This window comes from Leishmania major, chromosome 36, assembly GCF_000002725.2.
Source record: "Leishmania major strain Friedlin complete genome, chromosome 36".
In the NCBI taxonomy this organism is placed as follows: domain Eukaryota; phylum Euglenozoa; class Kinetoplastea; order Trypanosomatida; family Trypanosomatidae; genus Leishmania; species Leishmania major.
In genome coordinates, this window is record NC_007287.2 from 2395051 (window position 1) to 2418786 (window position 23736).

Here is a 23736-nt window from a genome sequence, read left to right on the forward strand (position 1 = left end):
CAGCACCACAGGAGGTTCAGCATTGGCAAAGAATACAAGAGGGAGGGCTCTGTGTGGCGAAGCCACGGAGTTGAGGTGGTGAACGCCAAGACACCGCAGCGCGGTGTCTCCCTGCCGCAGAGGGGTGCATGAGGAAGGCGTAGCAAAAAAAAAAAAGGCTCTTACGCACATGCGCACGGGGGGAGGGGGGAACGCGGAAAAGGCGTCTACGCACGTCGCACCAAAGACACATGTGATGGCCAAGATGGGCCTGGCGCGTGCACGCGCACGCACACCCGCACACACCGAATTAAACGGATCTCATAAAAGCTCACGAGGCAGTCGCGCACACGGAACTAAGCACGGACAAGCTACGGCACAGCGAAGTCGTTTGAATAAGCCATTGCGAGAATCAGAGACGCCGCACCAAAACGCGCCATCAGCAGAACACACAGAAAGAGAGAAAGAAACGGGGAGAACAAGCCGAGATCCTTACCGGGGAAGAGGCAACGCATGCAGAAGCGATATAGCTGGTCACTTCTTCACCTGCTTCACGGCCCAGCTGATGCCCTCATCCAGCCCCTCGCCTGTCTTGGCTGAGCACGCCTGAATGTGCCAGCTTCGGTCTCGCAAATCTGTCAGGTTGAGTGCTACGGAGACCTCTTCTACCGGCATTGCACCCAGCAAATCCTGCTTGTTCGCGAAGACAAGCATTGGCACCCCCGCCACCTTCTCTTCCTCCAGCAGGTGTTCCAGCTCACGACGTGCCTCGCGGATGCGCCGAGGATCAGCCGCATCTATGACGTAGATGACGACGTCCGCCTCTTTGAAGTACTGTCGCCAGTAGTAGCGCGCCGCGCGCTGGCCTCCCATATCCCAAACGTTGATCTTGATTCCGCCGGTAACGAGCTTCTTTATCTGAAATCCCTGCGTGGACGCGACGTGCGAGATATCCTCGTCACTGAGCTGGCGCAGGATGCTTGTCTTGCCAGCGTTGTCGAGACCTAGAATCAAAATACCCGCCGGTCTACTCGTGGGACGGATCCGCATCAAGAAGTCTAAGATGCCCATGACAGCTGCCTCCTCGTCCTCGCGTGCAATAACTGTTTCGTCAACGTAGGCGCGACAGGCAGCGTGTCATCGCCTGCTCTCCCCCCCCACACACACACACACCTCGTGCACGCTTATGCGCGTTACTGCTTTATGTTGAGAGGTGGCGGTCAAGGCGTTCGCACGGAAGGCGACGAGCTTCGCACACGCATGAAGTAAAGCGTTTGGAGAAGCGCAGATGAGAATACTGACAGGAGCATGTATCCCTGCACGTCGCACACCTCTCCCGCGGCATCACATCCACTGCTGCAAGGTGTGCAAAGTGCACAACCGGTCAAGTTAGAGAAGGAAAGAGAGAGGGGACGTGGAGAAGGAAGGTGAGGAGGGTAACAGAATCACACAGACGGCGAGGCGGCTAAGGACAGGCAAAAGGGCATGGTACCTTTCGCTGAGTCGGCAGCGGAGTTGACAGCCATCCTGCGCGCTGAGGAGGTGGAAAAAGGAGGGATGCGAACGTCGCAACGGAAGAACCGCAAAATAGAAGCCGCAGGCAGCGCCGACCTCAAGGCGAAAGACGCTGGCGCACGCACACACACACAAACACACAAACGCCTAAGAGCTCTCCTCTGAGAGAGAGAGAGACGCACATGTATGCGCATGCATGCAGTTGCGGAGCCAGAATACTCCCCGTGCATATCGAGGCAGTTTGGCGGTGTTCGCCTTCTCTTGCACGTACATGTCGGGCTCCCTTTTCTCCCGGTCCTCATCTCCGTTCGGCCTCTGCAAATAGATGGAGACGAGGTAGGTAGGCAGCGGGGGACAGTCGACAAAAAATGAAGCGAAGAAGCGTGCAGATAGGATGTGCAAGAGGTTCGTGCGAGAGAGTCGCCACCGACGTCCTCAACGCAGTCAATCCCTCGCTTCCCCTCCCCCTCGCCTTCCTCACCGTGCTGAAATCACTTCCATCACAGCCACCGCATCGCTACACCAGAACTAAGTCAAAGCTTCCATTGTCCACCTCCTCCGGCTCCCCAGCCGCGGCGGCCACCGCGTCCCCGCCCGCCGCATCACTGTGCTTCTTTCGGTGGTGGCGGCGGTTCCCACGATCCTCAGAGTCGCCGATTGCCAAGTACCGTAGCTTTTTCGCACTCTGTGTTAGCTGCGTTTCCTGCTGCGCGGAGTCAAGCTCAGTGGCGCGTCGCACCACTGCATCGTCCGGACCACTGCCCGCAGTGGCGGTAGGCACATCTGCCGTGAGCGCAGCCTTCATCTGCGCGAGGATAATGGACACGTCGGCCTGTAAAACAGGGTCTGGCGCAGCGGCCTGAGCAGAGGCGGGAATGTTTGCCCTCGGAACCACGCGCTGTGTTCTCAAGGTGCGTACAGTGCGTAAGCCAGGTTCCACAGACCGATGGACATCAGAGGTCGGTGTCGCAGGATCGACCACTGGCGCTGCGCCGTCCAACTCGTCTTTCTCTCCCTCCTCGGCGAAGAAGTCGTCCACGGACATACTGACGTCGTGCACCATATCGGCAGCCACGGAGCCAACCACGTCCTCTGCCAGCGGTCGCACAACCTGGGAAGCGGGCAGCGGAGATGGTAGCTCCTCCGACAGCGATGGGGCCGTCAAACCAGAGACGGCCGCGTTGGCATTAGCCGCAGCAGAGTCGTCTTGTGCCAGCCCTTCAGGTGTTCGATTCAGGGTTGACAGCTGTGCAGTCTCGGCGTCGGACGGATGCGCGACAGGGCGACGCTTCGCCGTCACCCAGGCACGACTACTCGCCGCACCCGAGACAGAGGAGGATGAGGACGAGCGAGGCGACGATTTGCCCGACGCATCGCAGTCGCTATTGCCCAGAAACAGCCTCATGGCCTCCGCGTCGCTCATCGGACGGGTGAGCGAGGTCTGTTGCGGATGCGTGCCGTTCCCGCCCCCGTTTACGTAGCTGGTTCCATTACTGACGGATGTCACAACAGCGCTGGAGCGGTGCTGCATTCGAAGGCCTCCAGAGTCCGACTGCAACGCTGGTGTCGTGCTGGCCTGCACCTCAGTGATCGCCACAGAGGGGTGATCCGAAGCCTGCGCAGCATCTGTCATTGAAGTGTACGCTGCTGTCTTCAACGAAGATCCTGCAGAAGCGTTCAGAGACAGAGGCGGTGATGATGCTGGGGTGTGCGGTCCGGCTCTCAGCGCCTCGGCAGGCGGCGGCTTCCCTGGCGCTGGTGCTTGGTCGGCACGGGCGCCCCCAACTGATGCTGTGCCGTTTGGTGGGGTACATGTTGAATCGAGACCAGCAATAGGTGCGGCCTGTTGGCGCGCTAGGAGTGCGAAGAGTTGCTGAGCTCGCACCTCCTCCGCTGTGATGCGGACCAGGGTGCTGGCCACGTGCAGAGCTCGCACCACGCCCAGCATTCCTGCACCTGTCTGAGCGCTCAGCATCGCAGTCATGGGACGCACTGAGAACTCAGCTGGAGCCTGGTGACCCTTTAGCACGCGGTGCACGAGCCCCGTGGTTGCTCGACGGACGCGGTTACACCACACCTCCACCTCATCCAGTCGGACAGCCCCGCTGGCGCCGGTGAGCGGCACCACATCGGAGAAGTTCAGGGCGTACAGGATGCAGCTCGTGGGGGGCACGTGCAGCGTTTCCTGCTTCGCGTACTCCCATGAACTGCGCTGACGAGGGTCGATCATGAATATGACGAGTTGACACCCGGCGTACATGTCGAGCAACCGTGCATCTGCCGCCACACGCAGAGCCTCGTGAAGCTGGACTGTTGGGATATGGCCAGCCATGGCTGCGCCGGTGTCCGCCGACGAGGACGAGGTGGATCCCTGGCGACAATCTTCAACGATCTCCCAGATGTCCACCTTCGTGCCCTCGTGTGGGGCGCAAAGCTCCCCTTGCAACCGCATGGTCGAAGCGATGATCTCTGTAGACGGGGTGTACCGCGCCGGCAGCGGGTGGCCGCTTAGACGCGCCATCAAAGTGCTTTTGCCAGTCGCACGGGTGCCGCGCAGCACAACCTTCATGTTGTAGCGCGTGCCCCTCTTCATCTCCTCCCGCACCTGAGCCGAGAGGGGCCACACCCCGCTACCCAACCGCTGCGACGACGCGCCGCTGCCACCTCTCAAAGTGCGGTCGGAGGAAGCCGTGGAGGGGCCCAACAGAGACTGCAGGTAGCTGATGAAAGCCATGATCGAAAAAGGGTGACACAGGATCTGGACCGGAGAGCCTCCTTTGAAAAAGAAGACAGACATGAAGCGGGAAGGTCAGCCACGCGTATGGAGACACAAGTGTGAAACCAGAGCAAGCAGAGAACACGCTACAGCGCACAAGCGCCACGCGAAAAAGAAAAGGAACGGCGTGGCAATGCACCAATCAAGGAAGAAAGAAAAACCAGCAACAAGGCAACAGCGAACACGGGGGAATGCAATAATGGGGTGATATGTGTGTGTGTGTGTGTGTGCCAGCGAGGAAAAGGGAGACGCGAAGGTGGGTGTTCAAGCGTCGCTTTCGTCATGCGGTGCAGCTGTTCGAGTGCACAAGCATGCGCTTGATAGCTGCCGTCTCTCTCTGGTAGTCGGTGACTATCGCTTTCCTTTGTTGAGGTGGTCACGGCCAGCTCATCAGCGTAGAAGCCCGTGTACGCAGAGTTCAGCCAGTGCCACGAGCGTGTGGGGTAGGGGTGTGCACCGGTGCGTGAGGACGACCCAGGGAAACTCTGCGGATAGGTCAACGAAGGTGCACAGCACAGTTTGATCTTCCACGTCATTCAGCTCGTCGCGCAGAACACGGGCCAGGCCACGCTGAAGTGTAGACAAAAAAAAAAACGCATGAAGGAGGGAGAGAGCCGAGGGCGAAGAGGAAAGCAGACACGCTGAGGTGAGAACCAGTAGCAACTATGTGAACTGAAGTGAGGAAAAATGGAGGACAAGCTGCACCAGTGCACACGCGCGACGGATTCAATGGTCGCTGCATTCTTCTAGTAGACAGCAACTCAGGCAACAGAAGAGTGCAGTGACACTAGAAGAAGTGCATCCGGCCTCAGAGTAACCGTAGGGTATCTGTTCGACGCTAGGGGCAACAGCACATAGCGATGTCGATAACAGCCTTTGCTGTCAAAGTCCCTCCACCATCGTCCCTCCGCTCACCCATCGTGGCTAGAGTAAGGGGCACCTTCCGGGTCCTATTTATGTGCTCGTGTGTGTGTGTGTGTGTGTGTGTGTGTGTGTGTGTGTGTGTGTGTGTGTGTGTGTGTGTGTGTATTCTCCCTTCGTGTTGCGATGAAGCCGTGAAGGCGCGTTTGAGTCAGCGTCGGCGCACACGCATGCAACTTCGCGCAAGAAATCGGACCTTTTTTTTCAGGGGGGGAAGAGGGAGGGAGAGAGGACGTCACGGCCTTACCTCCTTGCGGGCGCACCCACAGACACCGCGGCTACACAACAGACAGAGAAGCAAAACGAACGCGCACGCTGCGGCGAGAGGGACACGAAAGACTGAACACGGAGAGGGCGGAGGGCGCAATCGTCGCACCCGTCGCTCTTTCTCCATCTCGTTCGTTTGCTGGTTAGCAGAGGAGCAGCAGAGAAAAGTGCTCACACATGCACGCAGGCATGTGCACGCACAATCGCCCACATGAGGGAAGAGGAAAAAAGGGGGGGGGCAGCAGAGGAAAAAGAGGGGCAGAGAGACAGAAAAACAAAAAAAGGGCTTGATGGGCGCGTCACCAAGACAATCGAAAATGGAAGAGAAGCAGTATGAGCCACTTCGAGCCTACACACACCGACACACACACACACACAGAAAGAGAGGGAGAGACCAACACGCACAAAGGGGAGAAGGAGAGCAGGGGAAGGAGCAAGTGAGAGAGATGAAATCCAGCGCAGCCAGCGACAGAAAAAAACAGAGCGGTGCGAGTTTACCAAAAAAGGAGTGGGAAACAAAGGACCGCAGCGTACAACACACACAGATACAGACGTGCAAGAAAAAAAAAGAAAGGATGGCAACAACCGCAACAAGACAAGAGAAGGAGAGGGGAGGAGGAGGAGGAGGAGGAGGGCCAATAGGGGGGCGGCGGAGTGCAGCGGGGTCAGTAAGCACGGCAGAAGTAGCCTCCAGCAACGGGAGGTAGGAAAAAAGGTAAGCAGATCAATGAAAATGAAGTGTGACAGGCGGGAGGATTGGAGAAGCAAGAGATAGAGATCTGAGTCGGCAGGTCATGAGAGCAGCACACGTCATTCTCTCTCCTACGCTGGTGTACAAAGTCGAGAACTATGCAGCATCACGACTCGTTCACCGGATGCCAGCGTCCCCACGATATCTCGGCGATGTTCTCTAATGTTTCATTTTTCGTGTTAATGACTGATTGAGAGTGCTATTCTCCCCCCTCTGCTCCGGTCTTTTGTGATGGAGATGGCGAGCATGTCCGTGGAACTTGGTGGGCGTGTGCGGGCGGGCGTGTTCTACTCGTTTCCTTCCTGTCTGTCCAACAGACACCTCGAGCAACACGAGAGCCACGCAAGACCGTTGCCGTTCCCTCCACATCCGTAGTTGCCCACCTTCTAACCTCTGACATGAAGCGGTTCTGTGGAAGCGCACCTTCGTTTGCATAGTGCGGAGGTTGCAAGCTTCCGGTAACTTTTGGTATTCGCGAATATGGCAGAGAAAGCTCACCAAGACGACTGCTTCGGGATGTGATGATTAGACGCTACAGCATCCAGCCGTATCCATTCATCCCCCGTGATGCGCACGAAAACAAAAAACGCGTAAAGGTGCCAGTTGTGGAACAAGACGTGCTTCTCCGTCTGTCCGCCTCCCTCGCGTGAGTACGAGAGTCCACCGGCTGGCGCACTCACCTCTGTGACTTTGCGTTCTCAGTTATCCACACCGTCACAGAGAGGGTGGGATTGGTAACAACGTCTACAGAAAGGGGGAGATACCGCTGCGCAGTTAAAAATCCATTGTATGTTTCGCACGCGTCCTTTCACCACGAAGCCGCCCACAAAAATGTACACGCGTACACAAGGACACTTCACCTGCCTTCTGCTGCACCACGGCCACATCCTTGTCGTGTAAGACGAGCCGTCCCTGCTGTCGAATCGGACCATGCGCCTTGTGGGCACTTCGTGTCCGTCCTCGTGCCATCTTTCGCGTACGTGCTGCGTGATCGGCGCCAGACGCACCCGTGTGCACTGCGCGTCTTGACGCACGCGGGCCGCGTGCAGGGTCCAGCTCGAGGGTGGAGGCGGAGGGCAGCTGTCGTGCGTGGAGCAGCGGGGTGGTGGTCTGGGCACATGCCGGGTGAGCTCAGGGGGGAGGTTTGGCCAGCCTCAGGCCAGGCTCCCTCTGAGCGACCCTGCACACCCTGCCTGTGTGCCAGGCCTCGCGCTGAGGGGCCTCGAGCCGCGGCATCCCGCAATGTGGTGCGGCCGGCATGTGCGCCTCATCAGCCCACCTGGTCGGATGAAGGAGGTGCCGCACAGTGCGCGCACGTGCACCGTGGTGTTCCTCGGTGTGGACGTCCTCGCGCCTTTCTCGCTCATCACTCGCGCTCTCCTGACGACCGCGTGCCTCGGGCAGATGCGGCACACCACCTGGCAGCGGTGTTGTCTGGCGGGCTCGCTGTCTTCATCCCCCACGTCCGTGGGTGCCGCCGAGAGGGTGGGGGAGGCGTGTCTGCATGGCTGGCCCTCGCATGCGCCACGACAGGTGGGACGCCGCCATGAGTCTGTGGCGGCAGGGGCATTCCACCCTCTCCTGAGTCTGCACGCCTCTGCCAGGCGTGGGTATGCCAAGCGGAAGGGGCCCGCGCAGAGACGTGCGCCGGCGCACAAAGGGCTCATAGCGTGTCAGCCTGAAGAAGGGCATAGGGGCGCAGCGATGGACACCCGACGGAGGGGCCACACGCGGTGCGGGCGAGATGTGCGTACTCTGGTCGCTGCGTGCATGACCATGGCGTGAAATGAGGTGTGCTCTGAGCCTCGAGCTGTCGGCAAATCGCGCGTAGCACACCCGGCGCAACGCCTGCTCGGACGCCCTCATAGCAAACGGCACCTGAGGAGTGGTGTGTGTGTGTGTGTAGGGGGGATGGGCTCTGTTGACGGGAAAAAGGGGGGAGGGGAGCCTCTAAAGAGAACGAAGCGCCCCCCCACACACACACAAAAAAATTTACATTTATACAAAACCGAGTCGAAGTAAACCAAAAGATCGAAGCCCAAAGAAAAGCGAAAAGAAAAACGAGCAGGCAGTGAGGCAGCGGCACAAAACACAGCAGTCGGTGACCTGAAAGACATGACGCGAAGAAGGGTGACGGAGCACACTAAAGAAGAAAGCTGTTGCGGCACCGACAAAGGCAACGCACGTACAACCAGCACACCTGCGTGGAGAGGGGGGGGGGAGATGGCAGGCCTTCTGTCCAGCAGGCACGCCCACGCGAATAAACGCCGCGCGCTTGTCTAACCCTCTGATTCGGATGAAACAAAATTGGATGAGCTCAGAAAAGAGTGAAGCAGAGGCAAGGAAAGGCAGCCGCAGCCGCAGCAGCCGCAGCAAGCAGTCTAGCAAACGGAGCACTTGAAGCGCTTTTTCTTGTGATGTCCCTGCCTGTGCTGCTCCCTCAGCGTCACATTGTTTTTCGCGTTCGACGACGCCTTCTCCGTTTCGTTCCTGCCCCCGTTCTTTGACTTGACCGATTTGCTGACAGCGTCTTTGACGCCATCGCTGCTGAAACTCGAATTTCCGGCTGCTGGGGGAGATGACGACGTAGCCGCCACGTTAGGCGCTAGTGCGGTAGGCACGCTAGCGCCACCATGCTTTTCATCCGAAGTCATCGACGACGCCGCCGCGGCGGACGCCCCTGCCGTCGGTTTCTTTCCGTCATTTAAGCGATTACCGTTCGGCATATCGTCCACTGGCGCCTCATCCTGCGCCGAGTTTTCGACGCACTGCTGCGCCGTGAACTCGAACAGCTGCCTGACATTAAAGTCGTCCTTGGCGGACACGCGGAAAAGTGGCACCTCGAGCTGGCTGGCGAGCCCCTCCGCCTCCGCATGGGTAATGACGGCCTCGTGAGAGAGGTCGAACTTTGTCTGACACAAGACCATCGTGATACAACCACAAACGGACTCGACCCGCTGCTTCCACCCCGCTATGCTCATGAGGCTGTCGCGATCGACAGTGCTAAACGTCAGGATGGCAGCACCAGCGCCGCGGTAGTAGGCTTGCGTGAGCGCGTTAAACACCTCCTGCCCTGCGGTGTCCCAAAGCATGAGCTTCACCATCGTTTTGGATGACCGCAGGAACACATCCTTTTCCATAAACTCGGCACCGATGGTCTTGCGGTACTGCTCGACAAAGTCGCCCCTCACAAAGCGGCGCAGCATACACGTCTTGCCAACATTGCCATCGCCCACCACGATGACTTTGATGCACTCCTCTTCGTCGTACAGCATGGCTCTCTTGTCGCGCGGATGCCTCTAAGCTCTACTAATACCAACAAAAAAAACGAAACGGGGAGTAGGGCAGTGCTGGTGAGGTTTGATGAGCTGACTCGGTCAGCAACACGGCAGAGAAGCACACGCGGCAGCCGCAGAGGGAGGTAGAGAGAGAGCTGTCAAGCTCTCTCGTGATGACTGGATGAGGTGTCTCTCTAGTTGTGGATTGACGCACCTGGGCACACGCGGGGACACGCGAAGAGAACAGGATGAGGGTTGCGAAAGCGAAAATCACGTTCAAAAAAAAAATAGTAATAGAATGACGAAAGAACTAAACTGGAGGGATAGCCCTGCCGTCAAAACAGACGCCTACCAGCTATCGAGTCACTGGGTCCTTACCGCACACAAGAAGAGCGTATGCTCACGTGTGTATGGTGGCGTGTGTTGGAGCTAGATGAGGAGGAAGTAAGGAAGGCTTGGCAGTCAATGTAGCGATTTCACCCGCTCCGATGCAGTGCGCAGGACGAATGAGCTACAGGTGTCTTTTCTTCGCGATAAAGCGCAGCAGTGGTGGCAGCACGGGTGCAGGCTGGTGATCCAGCGCGACCCCCGAATCCGCCCCCCCCCCAAAGACAAAAACAAAAAGCAAAAGCAAAACACGCGTCACAATACTTTGTCGTGTGTGCGCCCCGTCACAGGTCTTCTCTTCCTCTGAGAAAAAGGACCACAGAAAAGCACTGCCAGCAGAACGGAACCGAGAGGAGTGCAAAGAGGTGGCCCTCACACATCAAAATAAAGTCGACGATGGGGAAGTACTTCCCCCCCCCCCATGCACCAGTGGCTCGAGCAACCCGCCGTCACCTCTCCTCCTGACTTGTTCGGCTCAGCTCCAGGTATGCTACCGGAAGACGAGCAGCCGTCAATGATTCAGCAATCTCGGCTAACAAAGAAAAGCAGCGCAGAGTGAGAAGATGCACGGATTCGCTGCGGCGGTGCCTCCAAGAGCGGTTCACACAAAGGGCGAGAAATCAGCAAAGGCAAAACGGAAAAAGAACAATCGCAGCTCGCAACAACAACAAAAAAAAAAACTGTCAGACAGCAGTGCGTGCTGTTTGTGCAACTCAGACGTCCCCCACAATGAACGACGAGAACACGTCGACTTCTGGGCAGCGCTCCGTAGCACACGTCTGGCGATCCTGAAGAAGCAGCGCCCCAGCACGCCAAAGCAAGACACTAGAGCTAAGAGAGGTGAGCGTGTGAGCTTCACATCAAACGACATGTACCTCTTAAGGCGTCGCACCCTCAGCCGTACGCCCCGGAGCCGGCAAGAGAAGAGAAGAGGGAGAGGGAGAGGGAGAGCGGGTGAAGGAGTGCGACGAAGCGGATTGGTATGCTAACGTGCAGGATGCGGCTAAGCAGGAACCGTTACTGGCCCACACGGTACACGCATCGTCACAACACGTGGCAATCCGAAGATGGCAAGCTGCGGTGCAGCAGCAAAAATGACGACGAAAGCAGCGGCTCGCAGTTTCTGGGGCAACAATATCGGTTGCAAGTACGTACGCACAATACGGTGTAGGACCATAACACCGCGCGCGGTTGTGCTTCGTTTTTCGTTTTTGTGGGCGAGGGGAGAGGGGCCGCTACGCGTGAGGTGAACGAGCGCATAGAAGTCGTGCTTGCCTTACAAGCGCACGCCAGCCAACGCAGGAGCTAGCTAGCGAGGGTCCAGCTTGCCCGTGTGCATGGTAGCGCGACCTGGTCCGGGAGCGGTGGCAGTCAGGGAACCATGCTCTCTGCGTGCCGTCGGCAGGTGCTGCGACCACTGCCGCCGTTGCGCATACGCCACCTTCTGCATGCAGAGACAGGGGATGAGGAGATACGGACCTGATCCTCAACAATTTCCGAGTGCAAACGAGCAAATGGAAAACAGGAGTGCGCGCGCGCAGACTAAAAAACACCGCGCGAAAAGAAGCGAAACGAACACAAAGAGGAAAAAAACGGAAGCGCAAGAGAAGCCGCAAGCGTTGAAGTCTGCGGTCGGAGGAGCATGCGATGAAGCGGTGCAAACAGCACAGCGCAGCGCAAAGGCAGCAGAACACGCCAGGGAACTTGTGGCGTGTCCTGCAGAGCAGAGGAAAGCCGCGAGCACCACTCAGCAGCAGCTCGTCGAGCTTGGGGGCGGGGAGGAAGGAGGCACTGGGTGACGGCGCCGATCGTGTAGGCGGGAAAGCCCACCCAGTAGCCGGCAGCCCAGTGGATGTCCTGTAGGCAACCGAGGTCGTCACGCCCAAGCGTCTCCAGGCCCATGCACTCCTTCATCTTTTCGTTCCACACCCGCGGCACGTCCACCGCCTCCAGGCTCCCCTCGATCAGGTCGCGCTCGATCTCGTAGCGCAGGATCACGTGGAGAGAGTAACCCACCTCGTCCGCGAGCGTTCGGATGTAGCTTGGCTTCACCAGCTGGTTGAGCTTGCGCACGTTCTCCACCGTGAGCCCTGGCTGCGCGCCAAGGTGCAGCTTCAGCAGCGGCGTCAGGTACTCGGCGAACGCAGCGGACTTGGCTATCATCCTCTCCGCCAGCAGCGACTGCGTCTCGTGGATGCCGCCGGATCGCGCCTCGCACACCGGCTGCCCAAGCAGCTCGCGCGGCCCGCAGTTCTGCTCATACTTGGCGTGTCCTGTCTCGTGGATCGTCGCCAGGAGGCACTTGGTGTAGTTGTCCGGCGACCAGTAGTACGTCATCCGCACGTCCTCCTTCACCATCCCACCAAACGGGTGCGGTGCCTCGTCGTAGCGGCCGGCGCCCCAGTCGTACCTCCACACGTCCGTCATCAGCTGCCGGCCAAGCGCAATCTGCTTCTCCTTCGAGATCGGCGTCTGCAGCTCAGTGAGGCTCGCGTCCACGTCCTTTTGGTTCTCCAGCACCTCCCTGTACAGCGCCGGCAGCCGCGACTTGATTTCCGCGTAGATTGTGTCCAGCTTCGCAACCGTCATCCCGGGCTCGTTGGCACCGAGCAGTGCGGCGTACGGGGACTTCCCGCTCGTGCCGGCTCGAAGGCGGCCCTCCTCGCGCTCGAGGTCCACCAGCTCCTGCAGCGTCGGCAGCCACGCAGCAACGTCGTTTTCCGCGCGGTATTTCACCCACAGCTGCTGTGCCAGCGTTGTCAGCCGCGCCTTGCGCCGCAGCAGCTCCTCCAGCAGCTGCGACGCAAGTTTGTGCAGACGCACCATTTCGCGGAGGTTCGCGTGGTCTCCACCTCGGCGAGTTCGTCCTTAACCAGCAGCGCCTCCTTCAACAGGAGCGCAACGCGTGGCGCTGTGTGAAGCTGGCGCACGTGCGCCTCCAGCTCCGCAAGCGCGTTCGCGCGGGCCGTCGCGCCCTTCGGCGGCATCATGGTCTGCATGTCCCACCCACCTAGGGCAAGAAAGTGCCGCAGGTTGTGCAGCTGTAGATGCAGCTGCTTCAGCTCCTCGTACGCCTGCATGGTGTCGCTGAGGGGTGGGGGTGAGGGTCCGCATGTGAGTCGGTTTTGTTCGTAAGGTCGCCAAGCGGTTGCACATGGGTGCAGGCGAGGGGGTACGACGTTGAAAAACAGAGAAAGTGCGGAGAATCGCTGCAAGGCCGCGAAACGCAGCACAGGGGCGCGCAGCGCCTCGATGGGCGCTAAGGGTGCTCCTTGTGAAGCATCATTGCGCACGCACACACACTTGCGAATGCTTGGGGGTAGGTGCAGTGTTGAATGGAGAGGAGGTGAGCGACAGCATGTCAAGTGTGCAGAAAAAGGTTCGTTGCGGAATGGCGAGCGACCACAATCAGTGCCTCTTCGATGAAGATCAGGCGCCGTCTAGCGCCATGTAGCTGACGTGATTGATGAGGGGCGGGGGCGGGGGGGGGGCCACGTGGCAGTTGGAGCTGTATCAACTTTTTCTGCTTTCTTTCCTTTCTTTGTTGTTGCTCGGGCGGCGGTTTTCCTTTTTTGTTGTTGTTGTTTTCGTGTTCAGCGTCCCTTTCGATGGCGCAGGCGCCGCGAGGAAGAGACGACTGAACACGACGCGTGGACAAACGTGAGTGCCTTATATTTGTTTTTCTTTCTTTGTTGTGTACGTTGATGCGACTCTCTTGCGAGATGTGTAAAAGAAAAAAAATATAGATATATGATACTTTATCGTAGGGAAAAGGTTCGCGGATGCTGACGAGATGGCGGCAGGCACGATCCATTGCCTACGTATCGCGCGCATAGGAAAGGCTGCCTGCGTATAACACCACGCAAAGCCCCTATATATCAAGCATCCGAGGTAGCTGTGGAGGACAAGGATGAGAGCATTGTCGCGAAGATGTCTACCAAGAGCGCCGGCCGGTAAACTCGCGTCAGGCACGACACGTACTGTCTGCAGTCCGACGTACCACCCTCCTCTCTCACACTGAACACACACGCAAACACCCGCAACCAGGCTAGAAGGTACACTTTTCAATCAAACGTTTTGTGTCTTCGGTCAGCGAGTCGGGAAAGTCAACTGCGATGGTGACGTACAAGTCGCCGTTGCGGTTCGTCTTGCGGTCAGGCAACCCGGATCCCGACACGCGCAGCTTGCGGCCACTTTTGCTGACGCCATTAAGAGGCAGGGAGATTGTCTGGCCGTCAATGCCTTTTACGAACACAGTGCTGCCGAGCAGCGCCTGCTTGAGGTTGATGTGCAAGGTCGTGTGAAGGTCCGCGTCGCGTCGCTCAAACCGTGGGTGTGGCCGCTCGTCCAAAATGAAGACCATGTCTGCGAATACGTTTGGTGGGTAACCCTCAACTTGCCCGCCCTCACGCTCAAAGCGGATCTTCGTGCCCTTCTTGTACCCTGGCAGCACCTTCACTTCAAAGATCTTCTTCTCCGGCCCAGATGGCATGTTGCGCGACACGTTGAACTTCTTTGTGCAGCCAGTGTAGATTTCCTCCAGCGTGCAAGCGAACGTGTATTCCATCGGCGGCACGTCACGCGTCGGAGACGACTGTGGGGTGCCAAAGCCCGACGCGAACCCTTCCGGGCCGCCGAAGCCGCGGAAAACGCGATGGAGGCCCGGGCCACCGCCGCCAAAGGCCTCTCCCCCGGCGAACGGGTCCGACGTGCCGAAGAACTGATTAAAGATCTTGAAGGCGTCTGTGCTGGAGAACTGGTACGTGGCGCCGCGGACGCCGCCTGGCATACCACCCGGCATGCCGCCAAAGCGCATGCCTGCGCCGCCCATACCGGCACCACCATCCTCCGGTATTCCACCCTTCAAGCCCTCCTCGCCATAGAGGTCGTAGATCTTTTTCTTCTTCTCGTCGCTGAGCACGTCATACGCCTCGCTCACCTCTTTGAACTTGCGCTCGGCCTTTTCCCGGTTGTCAGCGTTCTTGTCTGGGTGATACTTGAGAGCAAGCTGGTGGTAAGCCTTCTTGATCTCATTTGGCGTGGCGTTGCGGCTGACGCCAAGCACCTTGTAATAGTCCACACCCATTGTCTCTATACCCTGTGCGGCTTCGTCCTTTCCAAGCCACGTTCTACAACTTTAAACAGCCTACACGAGCACGCCTGGAAACACGAGAACAATCGCGAGCGTCGATCAAACGTGTGTGCATGCGTGGGTGAGGGGCGAAGGCGGAGTCCTTGGTGCGGCTGCACCCGTGTGCCGTAATGACGTTGAAATGTCACTGTGGTCTGCCACAAGGTTTCGGCTCTCGAGAGGGAGGCGGATGCTGCAGCACGTGCGGTATTGACGCTGCCTGCTCCAGGCTCTCTTGGTGTTGCCCTCCTTCCTCTCCGCTCTATCGCTGACGCTGTGGGTTAGCACTTGTACAATTCGTTGTAAAGCGTCTGCTGGTTCGGGTGTGTTTGCTGCGGCAACACCTTCGCTCCAGGGAGAGCTGGTATCACACGCGACACGGCGACTCTCGCGCACGCCTCAATACGGAGAGCAGAGTGCCAAGGGAGCGAGTAACTGGGCTGTGCGGGAGCTTGCTTCGCAACGAAACCCCCATGCACGCTCCAACAAGAAAGGAAACGGCGTGCAATACGAAAGTAGCCGCAGTGAGTGAGCAGTCAAGGCAGTGCAGTCACCCGGACGCAAGGCCAGGGTAAAAACAGGCGGCCTCGGAGAAACGTAGAAGACGGCGGAACAGGAAAGAGCTTGCACTCACAAGTAGAAGACAAAATAAGAGCTGTTGAGCAGAACAGCGCAAAGGGTGTGTGTGAGGGAGGGGGGAATGGGACACAGAAGATGGAGGAAAGAAAAAAACATACATAAGATGTAATATGCACGTATGCCGCACGCGCGTTTGTATGCCTAGACGGAGAGACTGGAGCGGCAGCAGTGGCGACGAAGACAGAATCTCGCTGATTCCTTCTTGCTGATGCTACGCTGTGGGGGATGTGTTTGTGCGACTTTCGATTTTTGTCTGCGTGTATGTGCGTCGAAAAGTCTGTAGAAAACTGTTGCGCTTGATGATTTCTTTTTTTCGTTGGCACAGACAGGAAAATGTGTCGTAATCCTGCAGAGAGCTGTCAAGCGTCACGCGTGAGCACGCATGTGTAAGGGAGGGAGGGGGTGCGCCAAGGGCCCTCAAACCCAATAAGCGCATATGCACCCGGTCGCGGTAGGAGAGAAAGAAAGCACAGACGTGTGCAAGAGAAGAGAGACGAGAAGTGGCAGCGTGCGGAGAAATAAGTGATGACGGTGGTCTTCTATCGAAGCTCTGGACTGAGAAGGATGTGATGGCGCAGGTTGCACGAACGCGTGCAGACGATACGAGAAAAAGAATGGCGGCGGTGGTGACAAGCTCACACCGGTTCCTCTGCTATGGGCGCAGTGTCTCAACGCGAAAAAAAAAACAGGGAAGCGTCACCAGCCCTGTCCCACAGTCACCGCCGCACACCCCTCTCCACCACCTCCTTCGTTCTCTTTTCTCTTTCCGTCGCGCGCGCCGCATCCACGCTGCAGAGACTACAGTGCCACCGCGACCCTCTCTCAAAAGCGTCCTTCCCTCTGTCGTGGGGGGCTCGCCTCCTCCGTTCCGTACATCGAGCAATGTACCAGCGATAGAACACGCTTAGGCGCATGGGGCGAAGGGCACCATCCCGACCGCCGCCATCATGGCCCACGCGCTTGTGGATGCACGCGACACCAAGCACACATTTCCACCTCAAACCAAGTCGACACAGGTGGTACTTCTTTGACCTTGTGTGGTTCGGGTTGTATCGCTCATGTCATGGCAGCTGCTGTGGCGTCATCACAGTCGAATTCAGAAGTTACGAGACGGAAAAGGCGCTGGCAAGGTACACGACAGAAGAAAACAAACAGCCCCACGAGAACGAAAAACAAAAACAAAAACGGGCGTGACAGCCCCACGCGAATGAGCAAAAGGCGGGAGGCGAAGAGGACAACTCCGAAGCCGACCATGAATGCGACCTGGGCAGATGGAGAACGGTGGTGGGGAGAGAGAGACACAAGAGCAGTAACACAAACCAGCTCGCTTCTTTGCTGGCCGGAGGAGAGAGTAAAGGAGGGTGCGGGGAAGTGAAAAGAGCCTGAGGAGAGAAGTTCGGACTCGAGCATGTCCCCCTCTCGCTCTGCGTATACTGCTGTGTGGTTTGGCACCTTGTGCACGTGCGATCCTTCTCTCCTTCGTTCCTTCCCTCCGTCTCTCTTTGCTGTGCTCCTATTACTATTATCTTCCTCCTCTTGCCCTTCTTTGTGTTTGTGTCTTCTCTTAGTTGTCGCCGGCAAAGAAAAGCATTTCGCTGACGGATGCAGTGAACAGGAGAGTGCGTGGAGGAGGACGAGAAGACACTGTGCGCACGTCCAACTATCTCGTGAAGGGCAAACACGCACGCGCACACACACACACACACAGAAAAAAATGACAAAAAACGAAAAGGGGGCCAAGCAGCACATTGACAGCGAGGGAGGGAGAGGGGAGGCAACGAGCAGGCTAAAGAGCGACACGAAAAGGAGCAGCGCTGCCCATTTTTTTGCCCACCTACGTTCGTCGCGCGCCTCGAGTTCGGGGGAGCAAGAGCAATGCGCAGAAATACACAACGACGGGAGGCAAAAGGGGAAAACGCCAGTCACACGAAACACCAGGGGGAGCAAAAACAGGAAAACGAGCAGCAATGCGTTGCCGGTAGTGCTGCTTTTCGGTGCATCTTGGCTGAGATTCTTCTCGATGCACGGCACTTTTCTGTTCTTGTTATTCGCTCGCTCGCTCTTGTTTCACGAATCCTCCTGCACCTTCCTTCCTTGCTTTTCTTTTGCACTTTTTTTTCTTCAGACACAGGACTGGTATGTGCCAACGGGAAAGAGGGGGTGTTATTGTGGGCATCTGCAAAGGGGTCTCCTCCCGTTGCTTTTTCGGCTTCTTCGCACGCTCCTCTCCACTTAACACGAGCGCGAGCTCGTGAATCTGTGTGTGTGGTCGATTGGTGCCCTTCTCCAAAGCTTCTCTTACCATCATTTTCTACAGTGTCCTCCTCCCCGCTAGGCGTACGCCGAGGTCTCGGCAGTTTCTTCGCGCGACGCCTGATGGTGTTCCTCGCCGCTTCTGCCACAGTTGTTTGATGTCTCTCTCACTCACTCTTTTGTTTTTGTCGTTCGTTTCCATCTTGCTGGTTGGGCTGTATTAGAGAATGGTTTATCAACGTACGTGATGCGCCCTCACGTCGTTCTTGCCCCCTCGTTATAGACACAGAACGCAGGCGAAGGAAGGGGCAGAGCAACGGGGGTGGGGGGAGAGACTCGAGTGCCGACTATACGTATAGGGGTATAGAGCTACCTCACATCTGCTTTGTTTTCGATTGCTTTCCACTCTTTTTACGCGTACTTCCGTAATAGCAGTCGAACACTAACATCGAAGGGAAACACAAAGAAAAGAAGGGAGGACAGAACAAAGAATGTGTGGGCTTCCTTCCGTGGCTCAAGTGGAATCGAAAACCCCAAAACAAAAAAAAATGAACAAAGAAGTGAACATCGACATGCGGACGACAGGGAGGGAAAGAAGAGGGGAAAGCCATAAACAGAGAGAGAGAGAGAGCGAAAGCAAAGGAGCGGAAGAAAAACAACAACACAACAGAAAAGAGTGAGAAGTTTCAAGAGACGAGCACAGGCACACACATACACAACGAGCGAAAGCTGAAATGAAGCAAGCCTAACTATGTATGCGTGTGCTGTTATATGCACGCTGGATAAAGCAGACGTCTCTCGTGCGAGCAAAAAAAAAAACGCAACAGGGAGAAAGAAAAAAAGACGCGATCGTGGCAGTGAATCGTTGGGTTGCTCTCAAAAGAGCCGCATACAGTAAGGCAGCGGTGCTCTTACTTTTTGTTACGTCACTCTCTATAGTTTTCATTTTCGAATGTGTTTTCGTTTCGTTTTTGTACTAAAATAGTTCGCGTGAATATATTCCTCCATGTCGGTTTCTTTTGCCTCTGTCCTTCTTGCCACCCTCTTCCTCCTCCTGCGCTGCTTGTCCCTTGCCCATCGCTGTCGCCTTCATTGTGGAACGCTGTGATTGTAGATTTATTGCCTCCGCCGTGTCACGAGTCCCAGCCCCGCCCCATCTCACCGAGAACTCACTGCTTTTTGCAGAAGCAGCAGCAGACAGGGCAACAGCACCACGTGATTCAGTGAGCAAACGAGCATGCAGAAGAGGCGCCGAGAGCGGAAAACAAGAAAGAGGCAGAGCTGTCCCCTCAATCACGACATTCAGAGGAGGAGGTGGGGCAGAAGACCAAACGGTCTCCTTCGTCGCCCTGTCGAAGACATGCACCAGCACCTGCATTTTGCATCAGTGCAAACGCCATGTACATGGTCGGCAACAAAGAAAGAGGGAGAGTGCGAAGGCACCAGCGACGCATCGACACATATAGATGCACCGAAGAGCCACCACTATCACCCCCTCCCCAGCAAACAAAGCAGAAAACGAAGGGGAAAAACTTGGTGCATGTGTGTCGTGGTGTGGGAATGGGGTGGGTGTAGTGGGGGTTGAGAGAAAGGGAAGAATTGACGGGGGAGGAAAGGAGAAAGCACTGGAGCAACGCAAACAGGTAAAGGAAAAGAAGCAGAGAGAAAGCAAAGGACGGCCGACAACAACACCATGGAGGGGGGAAAAGGCAGAGAGATGAAGCACGTAACGGAGTGCATGTGTGCGTCAGGCAGAGATATACAGAAGAAAAGCTACATAAGCACAGACAACAGCAATAAAACGACAAACGTGTGTGGAGAACGTACTAAAAAAGAAGGCGGAAAAGGGTAGGCTGGAGATTGCACGAACCAGCTAAAGCACGTCGAACACGCGAAGTACACTGGCGCTGCATATTTTAGTTGTTTTTTTTTTCATTGCATTGTTTCACTTAAGCTCGTGGAACAGAAGGAGAAGAGTGGGGTCACTACTAAAGAGTTGAGGGACACTCATATCGAGATAGGTAAGAAAAAGAGGCAGACCACGAAAGCACGCAGACAAGCAGGTATTCCTTTGTTCCTCTGTGAAACTGAAGGATGTCCGTTTTTTTTTATGAGTAGCAAACAAGTGGCGGTTATGATAAGGAAACCCCTTCCTATGGGGTAGCGTGATGTGTATACTTTTTTTTTGCTGTTCTCGTTGTGGCGTTGGCGTTTCTTTGGGGATTCTGGGGTCTCTTCTGTGCGTGTGAGAGAGAAAAGGAGAGCGCATCGCCTCGACATAATGAATGCGCCTGCGAAGAGCTGTGATCTTTAGAGGGCTGGAGCGACAGAGAATACTGAGTTAACCAAAGAGAGGTGATCTCCCGCAAAGCAGCTGTCCTGAAGAGACAGGATAGACGCGCTAGCATGCGGGCCGCTCTTTTATCATTCGCTTGCTTTTTTTTTGCCTTGCAGCCTGCTCAAAAAAAAAAAACATTTTCGCGTGCGGCGCAGTTTCCTCCCTCTCCCAACGCCTTTTGGGGGGCCCCAGCACGACCGCACACTCAAAGAGACAGACAAGGATACAAGAGAGTGGCCTTGCAGAGCACGTGCTCGTGAAAATAAAGAGATGCGGGGGGGGGGGGTAAAAACGATGAGCCCGCGTACAAATTCGTCCCACAAGATGAAGCAAGTCGAGGGAAAAACGAGAAGCAAGAATGAATTACAAGGAGCATAGGCAGAAGACAGCGGGGAGCTCTAACATACGCAAACAATACGAGTGCTCCATTCACATACACACACACACACACACATATATATATATAGAGAGAGAGAGAGACGCACAAGGCAACCAAACGAAAAAAAACGTTTTGTTTGTTCACGACAAGGACAACAATGAAACACGCGGAAACACACACACACACACACAACAGGGCATCGTTTCGTCCCAACGAAGAGGATATTGGAAACATGGCAGCACATCCCCTTCGTGCGCTGAGAAGGGAGCGCAGACGAGGGAACGACTCCTCTTCGAGTCGTCGGCGTAATAAAGCCGCGCATGCGCCTCGGTGAAAAAAAAGTCGATCACCCTGACCCGCACTCGGGTCCCGAGCGCCGAACAGGTGAATTGCAATTGTGATCGGCCTACAAGCGCACACATACGGAAGAAACAGGATGGGGGCGCTCATGAAGGAGCAGAGGGCATGAAGATGATGCCGTGAACCAAAAACACCAAAAAAGGCATAAGCAGCGATGTGTTTTGTTTTTTTCTTCTTGGGTTCTGTGCCATTATACAAGTACATTCCGATTCACGTACACCGAGCGGGCGCTGCACAAAGGCGTGGTAGTGATAGCAGATACACTCTAATCGTTCCCTGTGTTTGGCTTTCCCTCATACCCCGCTCTTTACTATTTTCTCCCCGCACACGCACAGTTAATACAAAACAGGTGTTTCGCGCAGGCTCGCCACGATCACCGCACACACGACAACACCTTCGATGGGCATAGACCACGAACTAAAAGACCAGAAACTAGATGATGCAGAGAAAATCATGGCGTTATCTCCCTCAGATCTCGTGACACAATCAGCAGACATCAACGTGACAAAGCAGATCCCGACAACAAAACTTGACAGAACACGGCATCCAAAAGAGCAGCAAAAAAAGAAGTCAATATACCATACGACAAACCACGACGCAGCGCATGCCATCCAAACGGCCCACAAACTGCTTCCAGCCGTGAAAATTTGATTCAAATGTCTTTCTTCGCGATGAATTCATCGCTCAGCTCCTTCTTCTCGTCAGCCGGGGCAGCCGCCCTCTTCTTGCCATCGCGCTTCTCGTCCCACGGGTGCAGGAAGAAGACCTGGACGATGAAGCAGATAATTCCCACGCAACCAAAAAAGATGAAGGCAATGGCCTGGCCCTTGTCCTGGTTGCCTGACGGGCCGCCAGAGATACGCTCCGTCGCGATCGGGTAGCACACGTTGATGATCAGGTTGAAGATGAACTGGGTCACCTGCGTGAACGACGCACCGCGCGGGCGAAACGACAGCGGGAACATGTCCTGCGTCAGCACGTAGTAGCACGGGCCCACGCACACCTCGAAGCCGAGAATGAACAGCAGGATGCCAGTGATGGCCACGCCGTTCTTCACCTCCGTCTTCTTGCTGACACCGGGGTACACGGGGATACCGCACATGAGCAGGCACATGCTCGACGTGAAGATCGAGCCGAAGAGGAACAGCTGGCGCATCGTGAACACGTACGAGAGCGGGATCGACGCAAGCGTCGTCACGAAGTTCCACAGCATCACAACGAAGTTGCCTACCAGCGGCGCCAGGCCAAGGCTGCCCATGATCGTCGGGGCATAGTTCATCACAGCATTAATGCCAGTCAGCTGCAGCGTGCCAGCCATCACGGCGCCCATCAGCAGGCGCGGGATCATTTCGACGTAGCCGTACTCGTTCGGGTCCAGCTCAATGCCACCCTCCTCATCGTCGCCACCGAACTTCGCGCGCGATTCGCTCATCACAATCCCAAGCACGATCGTCAGCAGGCTGAACAGGGTCGAGAACGCGCACACGCCCTGCATGCGCGCCATCACCATCTGGTCCTTGTCGCGGTCAAACCAGATGCTCTGGCCAAGCGCAAGGCCAACCGCCGCCGCGACGAAGATGCCCAGCGTCGTAAACACCTGGAACATCACACCGATCGTGCGCTTCCACTTCGGGTGCGCGTTCTGATCAGTGTACACAGGGCACGCAACATTGATCACGCCCAGGAACAGGCCAATCGTGAAGCGGCCGACAATCAGCACCCAAAACTCGTTCTCGGAGGTCGACACATGGCACATCACGGACGACACAACACCCACGAGACCAACGAGCAGAAACGAGAGCCTCGCGCCAATCGTCGACGCAAGCGGGCCAGCAAACACGGAGCCGATCAAGCAGCCGGCAATCATCGAGCCGGCGAAGATACCGCTTTCCGACGACGAGTAGCCCGACGGGTTCTGGCACTCCATGGTGCTGTAGGACCACCTGCACCGCGGGTCTGCCTCACACCGGGTAATCGCACCCGGAATTTCCGTAGCATTCGAGTAGGTGTACGTTCGGCGGCACGTGACATCGGGCCAGCCACAGTAGCCGGTGCCAGTCTCGTTCGAAAACCACTGGCAGTCGGCGTTCGGCGCCGTCGTGCAGCCTCTCTCGCTGCGGAAGTTCGCGCAGTTCGTGCTGTAGCCAAACAGCGTGGAGTACACGCCGACAAAGCCGATCGAGTAGCCGTTGAGGCTGCCACCGATGGCCTGCACTAATATAACCTTGGCGTTGCTCGCCGAAATGAACGGCGGCGCGTCGTCCTCGTCCTCCATGGCATTCTTCTTAGCAAGGTCATGGATGGGCTCCTCCGACAAAGAGTTTGAGCGCTGCCCGTTCGCCTCCAGCGTGTCGCTCATGGCTGCGGACAGTGCCCTCAATGGGTTGGCTGCACGGAAGAAAGGATAGCGGTCAGCAGAAACAGCGTCGGCCGTGGGTGTCGACAGCGGCGGGGAAGGAGAGCTTGAAAAGTGGGTGTGTTGCTTTGTGTTGCTTGCTGAGAGAGCTGCAGCGCCGTGAAGGTGTTACTGCGCACGTGTAGGGGTGGGGGACAGAGAATAGCAGAGGCACATGAGGAAGACAGAGGAAGGGCGCGCGGGCGGAGTGAGCCAGCACACGCACAAGCATGCGCAGGCGCATACAGCACTACACCGCAACATCCCCATCGCGCTGTCCTAAACGGCAACGCGGAGACGGCGCCTCGCACCCGTCCGTCGAAAGCACCACGCCGGTTGGTCGGCGCAGCGCTCCGCATAAACTCGC

The 23736-nt window shown here is 56.7% G+C and overlaps 6 protein-coding genes across 6 annotated transcripts; all 6 read right to left on the reverse strand.

Moving 5' to 3' along the window:
• Positions 1–513: 513 nt before the first annotated feature.
• On the reverse strand, positions 514–1050 carry ARL-3B (putative ADP ribosylation factor 3; the record flags this gene model as incomplete). Its single annotated transcript, XM_001687159.1, has 1 exon — positions 514–1050. One exon carries the CDS (start codon positions 1048–1050, stop codon positions 514–516), a length of 537 nt encoding a protein of 178 aa, XP_001687211.1.
• Positions 1051–2011: 961 nt separating this feature from the next.
• LMJF_36_6240 (conserved hypothetical protein) lies at positions 2012–4291 on the reverse strand (the record flags this gene model as incomplete). Its single annotated transcript, XM_001687160.1, has 1 exon — positions 2012–4291. The coding sequence occupies one exon, from the start codon at positions 4289–4291 to the stop codon at positions 2012–2014; it is 2280 nt and encodes a 759-aa protein (XP_001687212.1).
• Positions 4292–8590: 4299 nt separating this feature from the next.
• On the reverse strand, positions 8591–9484 carry LMJF_36_6250 (putative small G-protein; the record flags this gene model as incomplete). The annotated part of the gene is made up of 1 exon (XM_001687161.1): positions 8591–9484. The coding sequence occupies one exon, from the start codon at positions 9482–9484 to the stop codon at positions 8591–8593; it is 894 nt and encodes a 297-aa protein (XP_001687213.1).
• Positions 9485–11416: 1932 nt separating this feature from the next.
• Positions 11417–12700, reverse strand: LMJF_36_6260 (putative carboxypeptidase; the record flags this gene model as incomplete). Its single annotated transcript, XM_001687162.1, has 1 exon — positions 11417–12700. One exon carries the CDS (start codon positions 12698–12700, stop codon positions 11417–11419), a length of 1284 nt encoding a protein of 427 aa, XP_001687214.1.
• A 1222-nt stretch (positions 12701–13922) lies between these two features.
• LMJF_36_6270 (putative chaperone protein DNAj) lies at positions 13923–14960 on the reverse strand (the record flags this gene model as incomplete). The annotated part of the gene is made up of 1 exon (XM_001687163.1): positions 13923–14960. The coding sequence occupies one exon, from the start codon at positions 14958–14960 to the stop codon at positions 13923–13925; it is 1038 nt and encodes a 345-aa protein (XP_001687215.1).
• A 6666-nt stretch (positions 14961–21626) lies between these two features.
• LMJF_36_6280 (glucose transporter, lmgt3) lies at positions 21627–23333 on the reverse strand (the record flags this gene model as incomplete). Its single annotated transcript, XM_001687164.1, has 1 exon — positions 21627–23333. One exon carries the CDS (start codon positions 23331–23333, stop codon positions 21627–21629), a length of 1707 nt encoding a protein of 568 aa, XP_001687216.1.
• Positions 23334–23736: the final 403 nt, after the last annotated feature.